Source organism: Lepidochelys kempii, chromosome 1 (assembly GCF_965140265.1).
Source record: "Lepidochelys kempii isolate rLepKem1 chromosome 1, rLepKem1.hap2, whole genome shotgun sequence".
NCBI classification, from domain to species: Eukaryota; Metazoa; Chordata; order Testudines; family Cheloniidae; genus Lepidochelys; species Lepidochelys kempii.
In genome coordinates this window covers 336,690,175-336,706,097 of record NC_133256.1, presented here as the reverse complement: position 1 = coordinate 336,706,097, position 15,923 = coordinate 336,690,175, and the positions used below count along the sequence as shown (strand labels likewise).

Genomic DNA, 15,923 nt, shown 5'->3' with positions numbered 1-15,923 from the left:
CCCTACTGATAAATTATACATGCATTTGACAGTATCCATGTGTTGGCAGTACAATCGAAGGGAGTTGAGAATTTGAAACCAAATTGGAACCTTGGAATGCTGTTCCAGAACTTCACTCCTCTGAGAGATAGAAAGTTTTATGTAATTTCAAGCCTAAACTTATTGCTGGCCAATTTATATCCATTTGTTCTTGTGCCAACATTGGACCTTAATTTAAACAACTCCTCTCCCTCTCTGGTGTTTATGCCTCATATGTATTTAGAGAGCAATCGTATCTCCTCTCATCCTTTGGTTAGGCTAAACAAGCCAACGTCCATAAGTCTTCTCTCGTAAGATTCCTCTGATCATACTAGTAGCCCTTCTTCTGCACCTGTTCCAGTTTGAATTCATCTTTCTTCAACATGGGAGACCAGAACTTTACATAGTATTTCAGATGAGGTATCACCAGTGCCAGGTCCAATGTTACTAATGCTTCCCTATCACTCCTGGAAATACCTCACCTTAGGCATCCTAGGATTTCATGAGCCTTTTTCATGGCCACGTTGGTGGTTCATAGTCAGCCTGTGGTAGGCCTTGGTGCATTGGTTGTTCTCCTCCTCTGTTGTTTACAACTTATAAGTCCCCAACTTATAGCAGAAATTCTTGTTAGTCCCTAAGTGAATGATCTTGCACTTTTCACTATTACATTTCGTCCTATTTCTATTACTCCAGTTTTCAAGGTCATCCAAATCTCCTTATATGATATTCTGGTCCTCTCCATATTTACACTATCTCCTAGCGTTGTTCCCCTGCAGACTTTACTGGTACACTTCCACTTTTTGTGCCAGGGTGTAGCAAAGCGATGGCTCACTGCTGCGGCGCCTCCTGCTGGTCATCTCGGGAATTAGCTCTTTCTAGCACACGGAGCACCCTCTGCAGGTTGGTGGCTCGCCTGCTGCTGGCCCCGTGTCCCTCCCAGACCCCGGTGACCTTTACCTCAAAGTTCTGACCCAGCAGTACCCCTTCGCTCTAGGTCTCCTCTAACCCCCAACCCTCTAAACCCACCTTGCCTCAGTGGCTACTGCCAGTCATCATCTAGCCCCCGCTCATTGGGGCAGACTGCAGTGTCATGGCCACTCATCATTGGCAAGGGGTTGGACCAGCTGCCTCTACCTAACCCCAGGCTACACCTCTGTAGCCTCAGTACCTGCTTTGGGCCTTATCCAAGGCCTCATCCTGGGGAGTTGCCAGGCTGGAGCTCCCCAGCTCCTCTTGTCTTTCCCCAGTGCTGCTCTACCTCAGTTACTCTGCACAGCTCCCAGGCAGCCAGCTCCAGGGCTAGAGTCAGACTCTTCTTCAGGTTCTGGCCCACAGCCCTCTTATTAGGGCCAGCTGGGACCTAATTATGCTGGCCACAGCTGTGGCTGCTTCCCCAATCAGCCTAACTTGGCTGCTTTTAACCCCTGTTCTCCAGGAGTGGGGCAGCCACCCCAGTACACAGAGTCATTAATTAAAATATAAAATAAGATTTGTCCCAAGACAGATCCTTCACTGGTAACCTCCCTCCAGCCTGACAGTTCACCTTTCAGCATGACCCATTGTAGTCTTCACATTTTCTTACCCACCTTTCAATTCTCATATTAATCCCCATCATCTCCAAGACATGTAGCCCAAAATATTTTCCTGTATAACTTTGTCTTTTAACACTTACAATTGTGCATTAAATTATTTGCGTCCTGAGAATGTTCCAAAGGACAGAGTTCTAAGCACTTGTCCTAGGGCAGAAGCCTCTGTGTTGATGCCATACTACCTTCATAGAATCATATTTAAGGTCAGAAGGGACCATTACGATCATCTAGTCTGACCTCCTGCACAAAGCAGGCCACAGAATCTCCCACTTTAAAATTCTTCCCTTCAGCAGTTCGTATCAGACAATCCTTCTGCTTTCCCTATTGTTCGAGGTTCGTTTCTCTTCCTAATAGGCTTTGTGTGTGTGCTTGACAACGAACAGCCTCTTAAATTCTTTAATCTCTGCAGAAGCTCTTTGGTGGAAATGCAGAGTCGTCATGGAGCCAGAGCATCAGTGGATCAAGATCATTCACCTCATCTTGTACAACGAGGTAAATTAACAGAAGATAATTGTTATGGCATCAAATCCTGGGCCTGGCCCTGCTGTGCCCAGTATAAGCCAGCTTCGCATTGCTGCCTGGGCCAGTCAAGTGGCACAATACTGAGCACTCTCAGGACTGCCTTGTCTTAGCCCAGCAGCCCGCAGGGCCTTTTTGTAACTGAAGATAGGCCAGCAAATGCAGCTCCCTAGCTACAGTCCACGGGGCTATCAATATGGCATCTTTTGCCAGCACTTAATTCACATTTTCACAAAAGAGTGAAAATCCAGTTTAACATAGTTTTAATTCTCTTTCTCTGCAGGCACTGATCCTCAGGACTGGCGGCAGCACCAGAGGAACATTCCAGTACATTCCTGTCCCAAGTGTGGAGAAATTCTACCTGACATGGACACGCTTCAGATCCACGTTATGGACTGTATCATCTGAATGCTGATCTCCAACTCTTCATAAATGGAAATTTTCACATGCCAAGCAAATGCATTCTTTCCCTCTAGAATAGGGCCTGATCCTACTCCCCATGAAGTTTTACAGGGTTTTTCCACTGATTTCATTGACAACAGGGCAACACCACTTTTTTTTTTTTTTTTTTAAAGCATTTCCATTTGCTTTAGGGAAGAGAGAATTTTCATATTGTAAAATGAGTTGCTAATTTATGGAATTCCACATATATCTGCTGTGGTGGAATCTTTAACCATCCTCTAACAGCAAGCTCGACTTCTCATAGTTTATGATCACTCAGAGCAGAGAATGATTCACAGTATCTGGCTGAATTAATGCAGTCAAAGGAGAAACAAGATAGATATAGCTGTTCAATTTATATATGAGAGATGAAGTGGTTACAGGCTTAATCAGGAAGCTAACTCATGTTTGAGAAGCTTTTAATAAAATGGAATAGTTTTGTATTCATTACACATTTGAAATGAATCCTGCTCTTGCGCTGAATAGCAATTTTATTGAATTCCCTGTAACCAGGCTAATCTGATGTTAGATTCTTGATACTGTAGTTTGTGTACTCTTTGCTTTTACCAGATATGGGCAAAGTGTAAGATTAAACCGGTTGGGTCTGATATATGTAGCTGCTGCTATATTAAAGTCATTTGGTTTTAGAGAACAGTTCACAATTTAAAGAAGTTGTCTTTACTCCTCTCAATTGTAATAAATTCACCTGAACTTGTATAGTAGATCTCAAAATATTTTGCTGGAAACAGGTATGGTGGATGTAACTTAATCATTGAGGAGAGTTAATTGAGTTTCATGTTCACGAGACAAAAATAAATCTGTTGTAAAACACAAGAACCAACTTTGCAATTTGTGCATATTTTAGATCTTTATTATATTCTGGATTGGCTTTTTGTCCATATGTATTTCCAATAGGAAACTGTGTTGGGCTAGGTCTTTTGATGCTCTCAGAGGTGTGTGCATGTATTCTTTGCTTATATAATATCAAGTCTAAAAACTATCACCCTCTTCCTCGGGATTGTGGTGGGATTCCAGCTCAGCCCCTCAATCTGCTGCTTCTGTTGAATTACCATTGAAATCTAGAATGCAAAATCTACTGTGACAGCAACAACAACAAAAAAAAGAAGTGGGCACTGTGCTATTTTTCCAAAGTTGAGGGGAAGGGTAATTGTACACATCAGATGTAGATGGTCAGTGTTTTTCATATGTCACTTTATTAATTATTTCTTGGTTTGCCCTTATATTTTTGAGGTTGACCATTATGTAATAACCATAAATGTTTCAGTCCATTAGTATTGTGCAGCAGTATTAAAGCTTATGTCCTTGTTAGCTGCTGTCATTAGAAAGACTGATTTCACAAGTGCTGAACTTCTATTGCCGTCAGTGGAAGCTGTGAGTACTTGGACCTATGAAAAATCAAGCACACAGGAACATGTACTGCAGTAGGATGACATGCCATCCAGTAGAGAAGGCAGTACTCCTACACAAATGTGAAGAACAATGTGCAAGCAAAGCGTTTTTTTTTTATAGCTGATACTTTGCACTTGGTGTACGTTTTCATCAAAGGATCCTCGGGATACTTTACCAACACTAAGGCCAAGTCTAAACTACAAAGTTTTTCTGACACAAGTTACATCAGCATACAGGTGCCACAGTTAGAATATTGCTTGTCATATGTATATTTGGCTCCTTCTGTCGGCGCAGCACTTACTCACCAGAAGTGCCTGTGTCAATTCACAGTGCGGTGCACCATGGGTTAGTATCCCATTGTGCAACCCACCATCGTTCAGCGTGCTGTCTTTTGGGTGGTTTTGGCAATGCATGGTGGGGCAGAAATGACTTGTGCAGTGGTGACAGGGAGCAAGGGGTCTCATAATGTTCTCCATCTCATAATATTATCTCTATCCCATAATTTTCATGCCTATTTTCAATTTCCCACAAAACCCACGTGGGACTTGTCGCTGTCTACCGTCTCGGATAGGAGTATGGAGACTGCATAGCTCAGCATTATTGTCATAAGTGTTGCAAGCATAGGACGCATTGTCCTCTGGCATTCGCAGAGCCTCAACAAGAATCATGGGGAACATGATGATTTCCTAGTGGTCAGTTTGCTGTGGGACCTAGAACCAATTCAAGGCTGTAGGTGACCTGCACAGAGCAGCTGCAAATGGTGAAGTGCCACTTCTGGGTCCAAGAAATGAGCGCTGACTGATGGGATCACATTGTAATGTAATGCAGATTTGGGATGATGAACGGTGGCCGCAGAACTGTCGTATGCACGAGGCCATATTCCCAGATCTGTGTGCTGAGCTTGCCTCAGCCATTCAATGCAGGGACGCCAAATTGAGAGCTGCGCTGACAGTGGAAAAGCGAGTGATGATCATACTGTGGAAATTTGAAAGCCAGATTGCTACTGGTTAGTGGGAAGTCATTTTGGAGTGGAAAAATCTACTGTGTGGACAGTTGTCATGCAAGTGTGCAACCAGCTCCAGCTACTCAGGACTGAGAATCTTAGCAATGTGCAGGACATAGTGGATGGTTTTGCAGCTGTGGGGTTCCTGAACTGCAGTGGAGTGATAGACAGCATGTACATCTCCATTTGGCCCCAGACCAATGGAAAGGGCTCCTTTTCCATGGTTATGCAAGCGCTGATGGATCACTGGGGTGTTGACTGGTTGGGGAAGGTGATGACACTCACCTCTTTAACAACACAGTGCTCTTTAGAAAGCTGCAAGCAGGGACCTTCTTTTGCAACGGTCAGATTATCATTGGCAATTCTGAAATGCCAATAATGATCTTGGGGGATCCAGCCTACCCCTTACTCGCCTGGTTCGTGAAGCCATACACCAGCCACCTCAACAGCACCAGTGAGAGATGCGACTACAGACTCAGCAGGTGCAGAATGGCAGTTGAATGTGCTTGTGGTAGATTGAAAAGGCGCTGGCGCTGTTTACGCACCTGAATCTCAGTGAGAAAAATATCCCAATGAATATAGCTGCCTGTTGTGTCCTGTATAATGTTTGTGAAGCGAAGAGGGGAAATTTCCTGCAGGGATGCAGGTGGAGCGACTGGGGTTTGAACAGCCAGGCACAAGAACTAGCGGATGTGCTCAATGAGGGGCTACATGGGTTAGGGAGGCTTTGAAAGTACACTTTTAACAGTGAACCACAGTAATGTGGTGTACTGTGCTCAAACTGGGGCAGCAGTTTGGGGGCTTGTTAGGAATTGTGTGGTGCTTTTTACACACTCTGTCACTGATATATGCACAAGTACCTATTAATGTTGTGGGGGTTGTTATACATTTATGACAACTGCCATGTTTAGCACTAATCCGATGGGCTCTGGGGGTACAAGACTGATTTTCACTGCCAGCAGGCATTATATACAATGTGTATACTAATAAACTAATAAAAGATGAATAACTAGCAAAACAAGAGTTTTACTCTGTAACAAAAACAGCATCTAACAAAAAAATCGGAAGGACATAATAGCAAAATTTGGGAACCTTAATAAATAAGGGAAAGAAACACGGATGTCTGTTATAGCTACACATACATCAACTGTAGCTCTCAAAGGTCAGTGTAGGTGACACAGTGGTTGTCCATGCTTTCCCCCGGTGTGGAGTGGTAGAGGTACGTGTGCTAGTCCTGAGGCCATGGGGAATGCTGAGGGGGTGAGTTAGGGAGGCAATGGGAGTTGGGACCAGGATGGTTGACCCTGGAGGTCCACAAAAGTCTGCAGTATCTGAGTGCTGATGGAGAAGCCCCATTACGTCCTGGTGCATCTCCGTCTCCTTTTGCTGTGCCTTTTCACTGCCTGCTCTTTCCTTCTCCATAGTCTTCAATATTCACCCTCCAGGCCCTCTGTTCAAGGTCTGATGCTGCACTGGCTTGAAGGATGTCCCCGAACATGGCCTCCTGCATCCTCTTTTTTCCCCTCCTGCTTATCTAGTCAGTCATTCTGCTGGTGTGGAGAGTGCCCCTTCAGCCACAATGGCTGCAGCTACAGATAAAACACACAAAGGTACCAATGTCAGGATAGTAGGAACAGAAACGAAAACTGATGCTTCAGAACTCTTCCCCGCCACCTTCCCTTGCTCCCCTAAAGTGTTAAACAAGGCAAGCTTATTGACGCTTCTGCTTTGGAGTTCCTGATCCTCATTGCCATTCTCAGCTCAGGCCACGGTGAATATGACCCATCAGGGAAACAGGGAATTGCTCAGTTGCACGTACAGGGCAATGGCACTGAATACTGGCACCGTTGTCCACAGGTGGTAGAGTTAGCTGATATCTCGCTCCTGAGAATAACAAAGGCAGAGAGAGCACAGCAGCTGCTGCTGTCCCAAAGTTGCCTGGGCCGACATGCCACTAGCCTGTTTACTGCAATTGTGTCTACCAAGTTATTGCAGACACAGGCATGCAGGGGTGTAATGAGGAAAGCCAAAGCACAATTGGAGTTGCAGCTAGCAAGAGATGTGAAGGGTAACAAGAAGGGTTTCTACAGGTATGTTAGCAACAAGAAGGTCAGGGAAAGTGTGGGCCCCTTACTGAATGGGGGAGGCAACCTCGTGACAGATGATGTGGAAAAGCTGAAGTACTCAATGCTTTTTTTTTTTTTTTTTTTTTGCCTCGGTCTTCACAGACAAGGTCAGCTCCCAGACTGCTGCACTGGGCAGCACAGTATGGGGAGAAGGTGAGCAGCCCTCAGTGGTGAAAGAACAGGTTAAGAACTATTTAGAAAAGCTGGACATGCACAAGTCCCTGGGGCTGGATCTAATGCAGCTGAGGGAGTTGGCTGATGTGATTGTGGAACCATTAGCCATTATCTTTGAAAACTCGTGGCGATCAGGGGAGGACCCGGATAATTGGAAAAAGGCAAATATAGTGCCCATTTTTTAAAAAGGGAAGAAGGTGAATCTGAGGAACTACACACCGGTCAGCCTCACCTCAGTCCCTGGAAAAATCATGGAGCAGGTCCTCAAGGAATCCATTTTGAAGTGCTTGGAGGAGAGGAAATGTGATCAGGAACAGTCAACATGGATTTACCACGGGCAAGTCATTCCTGACCAACCTGATTGCCTTCTATGATGAGATAACTGGTTTTGCGGATATGGGTAAAGCGGTGGATGTGACATATCTTGACTTTAGCAAAGCTTTTGATATGGTCTCCCACAGTATTCTTGCCAGCAAGTTAAAAAAGTCTGGATTGGATGAATGGACTAGAAGGTGGATAGAAAGCTGGCTAGATCGTCGGGCTCAATGGGTAGTGATCAACGGCTCGATATCTAGTTGGTAGTCAGTATCAAGCGGAGTGCCCCAGGGATCAGTCTTGGGGCTGGTTTTGTTCAACATCTTCATTAATGATCTGGATGGTGGGATGGATTGCACCCTCAGCAAGTTCGCGGATGACACTAAGCTGTGGGGAGAGGTAGTTACACTGGAGAGTACGGATAGGGTCCAGAGTAACCTAGACAAATTGGAGGATTCGGCTAAAAGAAATCTGATGAGGTTCAACAAGGACAAGTGCAGAGTCCTGCACTTAGGACGGAAGAATCCCATGCACTGCTACAGACTAGGGCCCGACTGGATAAGCTGCAGTTCTGCAGAAAAGGACCTAGGGATTGCAGTGGAGGAGAAGCTGGATATGAGTCAACAGTGTGCCCTTGTTGCCAAGAAGGCTAATGGCATATTGGGCTACATTAGTAGAAGCATTGCCAGGGGATCGAGAGAAGTGATTATTTCCCCTCTATTCGGCACTGGTGAGACCACATCTGGAGTATTGCGTCCAGTTTTGGGGCCCCTAGTACAGAAAGGATGTGGACAAATTGGAGAGAGTCCAGCGGAGGGCAATGAAAATTATTAGGGGGCTGAGGCACATGACCTACGAGGAGAGGCGGAGGGAACTGGGCTTATTTAGTCTGCAGAAGAGTGAGGGGGGATTTGATAGCAGCCTTCAACTATCTGAAGGGGAGTTCCAAAGAGGATGGAGCTATGCTGTTCTTAGTGGTGGCAGATGACAGAATAAGGAGCAATGGTCTCAAGTTGCAGTGGGGGAGGTCTAGGTTGGATATTAGGAAAAACTATTTCACTAGGAGGGTGGTGAAGAAATCTCCATCTTTAGAGGTTTTCAAGGCCCTGCTTGACAAAGCCCTGGCTGGGATAATTTAGTTGGGGTAGGTCCTGCTTTGAGCAGAGGGTTGGACTAGATGACCTCCTGAGGTCTCTTCCAACCCTAATCTTCTATGATTCTATGATCACTGCCTGTCGCGGGGGAATGTCTTACCAGAGGAGGAGAAATAAGGCTGCCATCACTAGAAACTTTTGGGAGAGGATTGCAGTGTACCTCTATGGAAGTTCCATTGAGATCTCTCAGGAGGATTCAAGGGATGTCCCTGTGTACATGGATAAACTGCTTTGTGTGCCCTCCCTCCGCCTAACTCTAGATAGAGGGAAATGAAAAGAAGATAACAACTCTACCTCTCTTTGGTGTACCACTCCCGCCACTACAAGTGAAATAATGAAAAGTCAAAAAATACATCCTGCTAATTTGTGGTGCCATCCCTGTAATGGAAAATTGATTTACACATTTACATGAAGTTCCTTCCAATGCATCGGGCTCACCCGTGTTGACTAGCAGGACTGGCTGCATTGCAGTGGAGTTAAAAACAGATCCTGGCTTATGGAACAGCTGGATCTCCAGGCCCCTGTCTTTCATACCCCTCGTCCTCGCTGTTCATGACTCAGGCACCTCAGAAATATCCATGGTGGTGTATGTGGTGGGGGGAGTGGGATCTGCGCCAGGCATGGTACGCAGTTCATTGTAAAAGTGACACATCTGTAGCTTGGCACCAGATTGACTGTTGATGTCCCTGGCCTTCTAGTATGCCTGCCACAGTTCCTTGGCTTTCACGCAGCACTGCTGCTGGTCCTTGTATCCTTTCACATGCATCCCTTGAGCAAACTGCTCGTAGATGTTGATGTTTCTACAGCTGGTTTGGAACTCTGCCTGCGTAGCCTCTTCTCCATGCATGCCCAAGAGATGTAATAACCTCTGTCTACACTAGGCAGAAGTGCAGCTGGAGCGTGTAGCTGGCATGATCAGTTGGGCAGCTACGCATAACAATGGAGAGCCGATAGAGGTGTGCTCACCAATCTGGACAACCAGAAAAAGGAATTTCAAAAATGTGCAGAAGTTTTAAAGGGAGGGTGGTATCTGGTTTACGTGATCCCTGGGCAATGAAGCTCTCAGTTGTGACCAGAGCGGTCAGTGTCAAGCATTGTGGGACAGCTGCTGTTAGGATCGACATGAGTAATGCCGTCTGTGTTTGCGCAGTATCGACCTCTGTACAATGACTGTTGCTCAATGCTGCTTGAGGAGGTAATGTTACTATGTTAGCGTAATGGGGCACTTAAATTTGTCTCCCATCATTGTAAGTGTAGACACATGCACAACTAGGTCGATGCAAAGCAGCTTATGTTGACCTAGCTTTGTAGACCAGGTCTAATTGTCACAAATTTTTTAACTATGAATTACTTTGTGTCTGTTTTGCAAATGAAGAAACCCAGTTGTTAGAGATTCTGCATGTGATAGTAATTTGATAGAAGTACTGTAATTCAGCATTCTTCTGATAGAAGGTTAATGGAGCTGATTTAATAAAAGGAGCATTAGTCCTACTTGGAACATGGAAAATCCGTGCAAAAGGCCATAGTGAGAATTACCTATTCAACAATCAAGCCAATAATAATCATTTGTAAGTGGTTTGAGTTAAGTGGGGAGCTGGGTGTGAAGTGCGTCTGCAACGGCCAATCTACACATGGGGGAGGGATAGCTCAGTGGTTTGAGCATTGGCCCGCTAAACCCAGGGTTGTGAGTTCAATCCTTGAGGGGGCCATTTAGGGATCTGGGGCAAAAATTGGGGATGGTCCTGCTTTGAGCAGAGGGTTGGACCAGATGACCTCTGAGGTCCCTTCCAACCCTGATAGTCTATGATTCTATGATACACTGCAGCAGCATAACTACAGGGCTCTAGCAGTGCTGCTGTAGCACTATAGCATAGCTCAGGGGCCTCAAACCCCATTTACCTCAGGGCCAGCGCCAGTCCTCAAATACTCCCAGCGGGCCAATCATGTCACTGGAGATGGTGTTCGGAAAATAAAATGGTTATACTGTATTTTTTATTTCAAATTTCTTAGAAATAATAAAACTGTCAGACAACTTTATATAATTCTTTGCCTGCCAGAGAGTTTTTAGTGTTTGCCAGACACCTGGCAACGCTTCAGTTCTGTCAGTTTGTTGATGTTTGGCCTCAGTGACTGAGCAGTTGAAACCTCAGGATTGCAGCAAGGTGGGCGTCAGATAGTTGTGTTCGGTATTTTGACTTGTTTATGTTCATTGTGGGGAAAAATGTGGTGCTGCCTCCATGGCTGACTCTGCCCGGCAACTAACAATGGTATCTCTGTCCCTCTCCCCCAGCCAATGGTGGGGGGGCGGCGCCTGCAGCAGACATTGCCGGCAGCATGTCTGCCTGCGTGTCTCCTCCGCAGGCCGCAGCGGGGAGGTTCTAGGGCCACAGATGTTGGATCACCCCTGCATTTATATATAAGAAGTAGTGGTAGGCCGTTTGATATATATATGTTATAAGGATTCTTTCTTTCTTTTCTTTTCTTTTCTTTTCTTTCTTTCTCATTCTGTCCCTGCACAAACTGTATTCCCGTTTTGAGCTTACCTCTGTAAGAATTGCAAGGCCAAAGTGCTAATTATCTCAGGCTGCTACGGGGGACTGAGTTAAAGTTTGTGTTAGAAAGTGATAGGAATGGCCGTTACAAGACAGAGAGTCTGTACCAAGGAGTGATAAGAACTTCGAGAAAACAATGCTGCTCTTTGAAGCAACACACTCTCACCCCTGAGGTGCTTTATCATGTCTATGTAGATTTTTGTATAACAAGAGATGGAAAGGGAATTGGATTGAATTTGTTACACCCTAAAAGTCATGAAATTACATTTGAAATAGAAGAATGATGAGTGTATCAGAGTGAGTGTTTGAAACAGGTAATTGATTGGTTAGTTGATGGTGCCAACCTAAACCTAAGAATTATAACTCCAATATCGATGGGCTGAAGAGAATGCAGAGTGGAGATAACGGGATGACCCCCTGAGGGCAAACCGGAATCCACCCGAGCGCATCAAGGAAGGACAGAAGAACTGAAGATAACACCCAGCCATCATGGAGCCGTCATGAATGTACCATCTGATGATTGAACTGATTAATGGTCATCTCGAGTGTAACATCAGCATGATGAAGCAACCTCCATAGACTTGTACTGGGCCAAAGACCTATAAAGACAGAACCAAGGGATTGGGTTCTTTGAGTCTGGTTCTGCGACCACCCTCCAGGAGCATCAGATGCGTATCTGACCACGACTTGGCTCCACCCTCGTGTCCGGGCCACCTGGCCAGTGACATGGCATGAGCAACCCTTAGGCTGGAAACTATAACAACTCTGCAGAACCTGTGTGAATGTTTGTATGAGTGAATAGTTATAGTGATTGCATTTGCTGATTTTCTGTTGTATTTACAATAAACGCGGCATTTTGCCTTATCCCTCTTATAGGATCCTATTGGTATTATTTTATTAGTGTAACACAGATGGCCTGCGGGCTGGGACTTTGAGACCCTGATGTAGATGCTTCCTACATTGATGGAAAGGGTTTTTCCATCAAGATAGTTGATCTATCTTTCAAAGAGGTAGTGGCTAGGCTGGTAGGTACCTAGCTATGTGTTCACTGGCGATTAGCTCAGCTTAACTATGTTGCAAACAAATAGTTCAACAACCAACTCAGAGATGGACAAATTGCACCAGTCACCAAGTCCCATTATCTTCAAGCAGAGTCTGCAGCTACACTCTCTGTTAGCTGTGTTTTGCTCTTCTCTGAAACAATGACAGGTTTCAGAGTAACAGCCGTGTTAGTCTGTATTCGCAAAAAGAAAAGGAGTACTTGTGGCACCTTAGAGACTAACCAATTTATTTGAGCATAAGCTTTCGTGAGCTACAGCTCACTTCATCAGATGCATACTGTGGAAAGTGTAGAAGATCTTTTTATACACACAAAGCATGAAAAAATACCTCCCCCCACCCCACTCTCCTGCTGGTAATAGCTTATCTAAAGTGATCACTCTCCTTACAATGTGTATGATAACCAAGTTGGGCCATTTCCAGCACAAATCCAGGTTTTCTCTTCTTCCCCCCCCCCCCCAAACACACACAAACCCACTCTCCTGTTGGTAAAAACCCTGTATTTGTGCTGGAAATGGCCCAACTTGATTATCATACACATTGTAAGGAGAGTGGTCACTTTAGATAAGCTATTACCAATAGGAGAGTGGATTTGTGTGTGTTTTTGGGGGGGGAGACGAGAGAACCTGGATTTGTGCTGGAAATGGCCCAACTTGATTATCATACATGTTGTAAGGAGAAAAGAAAAGGAGTACTTGTGGCACCTTAGAGACTAACCAATTTATTAGAGCATAAGCTTTCGTGAGCTACAGCTCACTTCATCAGATGCATATCGTGGAAACTGCAGCAGACTTTATATATACACAGAGAATATGAACCAATACCTCCTCCCACCCCACTGTCCTGCTGGTAATAGCTTATCTAAAGTGATCATCAGGTGGGCCATTTCCAGCACAAATCCAGGTTTATAGATTTCCACTCCATACGGCTAAATGCAGTGCCTTGCATAATGACAGGTTTCAGAGTAACAGCCGTGTTAATGGCCCACCTGATGATCACTTTAGATAAGCTATTACCAGCAGGACAGTGGGGTGGGAGGAGGTATTGGTTCATATTCTCTGTGTATATATAAAGTCTGCTGCAGTTTCCACGATATGCATCTGATGAAGTGAGCTGTAGCTCACGAAAGCTTATGCTCTAATAAATTGGTTAGTCTCTAAGGTGCCACAAGTACTCCTTTTCTTTTTGCGAATACAGACTAACACGGCTGTTACTCTGAAACCTGTCATTGTAAGGAGAGTGATCACTTTAGATAAGCTATTACCAGCAGGAGAGTGGGGTGGGGGGAGGTATTTTTTCATGCTTTGTGTGTATAAAAAGATCTTCTACACTTTCCACAGTATGCATCCGATGAAGTGAGCTGTAGCTTACGAAAGCTTATGCTCAAATAAATTGGTTAGTCGCTAAGGTGCCACAAGTACTCCTTTTCTTTTTTCTCTGAAACAGTTACCCCAAGTTTCTATATTTGAGTTACTCCCTGCTTGAGCTAGTTTAGCTAAAGTGACAGGCTAAACTGCACTGCAACACTTGAATTACACAGAGTGATTGGATTAGCAGCTAACTCAAAGTCATGATAAAGGGAGATGTTGGGGTGCATTCTCGAGACTCCTGTACCTAGAACATAAGAATGGCCATACTGGGTCAGACCAAAGGTCCATCCAGCCCAGTATCTTGTCTTCCGACAGTGGCCAATGCAGGTGCTCCAGAGGGAATGAACAGAACAGGTAATCATCAAGTGATCCATCCGCTGTTGCCCATTCCCAGCTTCTGGCAAACAGAGGCCAGGAATGTCATCCCTGCCCATCCTGGATAATAGCCATTGATGGACCTATCCTCCATGAATTTATCTAGTTCTTTTTTGATCCCTGTTATAGTCTTGGCCTTCACAACATCCTCTGGCAAAGAGTTCCACAGGTTGACTGTGCATTGTGTGAAGAAATGCTTCCTTTTGTTTGTTTTAAACTTGCTGGCTATTAATTTCATTTGGTGACCCTTAGTTCTTGTGTTATGAGAAGGAATAAATAATACTTCCTTATTTACTTTCTCCACACCAGTCATGATTTTATAGACCTCTATCATATCCCCCATTAGTCATCTCTTTTTCCAAGATAAAAGTCCCAATCTTATTAATCTCTACTCATACAGAAGCTGTTCCATATTGTAAGTAGAGTCAGAATGGCTCTACCCTGACATCTGGTGGTGAGATGTGGAAAGGACTTCAGGGGCTGATCTCGTTTGCCTGGGCACACCCACCCTGTCTAGCATGATGGACTGCTTGCCCAAATGGTCACTTTGGCTGCTGTGGGATCCCCAGTCTCTCTGTTATTGGGGCAGGAGTAATAAAGTGTTGTTATCCTGGTTATGTGAATCAAGGACAGTAGAACTGTACTTGGCATTTTATGACGGAGGGACTCGCCCTCAACTATGTAGCACTCGCTGGGCAAGGGACATGGGTTCCAAAACCCAGTGAATGGAGAGAGGCTGGGGACAGGTATGTGTACCTGGTAGTGTGGGCCTATTCTTATTCTGAGGGCTTTAAATGCTATTTTGACCCCTCCACTGTGTAATAACAGAGCTAATTTTGGCTCCATTAGGAGTCTTGTTACATGCTGCAGAGCTGAAATCACTGTTACCTTGGTCTAAGCATTAGACCTATTTTGGACTAGCACTGAGGTTCCCCTACTACCAGTTAAGAGTCACTGAGAGCTGAAATCACTAAAGAGCTGAAGTTACTAAGAGTTGAGATCACTGAGAGCTGTGTTAAGTCGGGAGTGGGGGGGCCTGAAGACAAGTTGGTGAGCAGACAGCAGGACCCCATGGAGAGGCGTGGCACTTGGCCATCGACCCAGCAGTGGAGCATGTAAGATGACCCCACATACCTCCCTCCACTTCCACACAGGCTGGGAGGTAAATTCTGCAGATGAACTTCTGGACTCTGGGGGGCTGCACTGACCTAGGACAGAAACTGGGGGGGGAGGGGTGACTATTGGGTTGCTGGACTTAAGACCCTGAGGGGAAAAGGACACTGCCAAACTTACTTGGGGGTGGGTCTTTTGCTCATGGTTGGTGTTATGAATCCTGTTTGTGGTATTTCTCCAACATAATGCCACATTGTTTCCCTCCTTTATTAAAAGGCTTTTGCTACACTCAGACTCTGTGCTTGCGAGCAGGGAAGTATTGCCTCTTAAAGATGCCCAGGGGGGTGGTATGTAATTGTCCCAGGTCACTGGGTTGGGGCTTGAGCCGGTTTTGCATTGCGTTATTGAAACGGAACCCCTAGATACTGAACCCAGCCCTTGTTGCTGCCAACTCTGACGGGCAGAAGAGTTACAATATGTTTAATCATTTTTGTTGCCCTTTTCTGAACCTTTTTCAGTTCCAATATATCTTTTTTGAGATGGGGTTACCACATCTGCATGCAGTATTCAAGATGTGGGTGTGGATTTATATAGAGGCAATATGATATTTTCTGTCTTCTTATCTATACCTTTCTTAATGATTTCCAACATTCTGTTTGCTTTTTTGACTGCCGCTGTACATTGAGTGGATGTTTTCAGAGAACT

General features: G+C 45.0%; 1 protein-coding gene across 5 annotated transcripts in view; it reads left to right on the top strand.

Moving 5' to 3' along the window:
- The window catches only part of OPTN (optineurin), a 42,453-nt gene extending 39,049 nt beyond the window's left edge, over nt 1-3,404 (top strand). For 3 of the 5 annotated variants that reach the window (XM_073328742.1, XM_073328744.1, XM_073328743.1), the window contains exons 13-14: nt 2,017-2,099; nt 2,410-3,404. In XM_073328742.1, the coding sequence (XP_073184843.1) occupies nt 2,017-2,099; nt 2,410-2,534 (208 nt within the window). In that variant the 3' untranslated portion in view covers nt 2,535-3,404. Of the gene's footprint in view, nt 1-1,961; nt 1,996-2,016; nt 2,100-2,409 lie in introns of those variants that run through there. The other 2 variants (XM_073328746.1, XM_073328745.1) reach the window with 2 other exon arrangements.
- Nucleotides 3,405-15,923: the final 12,519 nt, after the last annotated feature.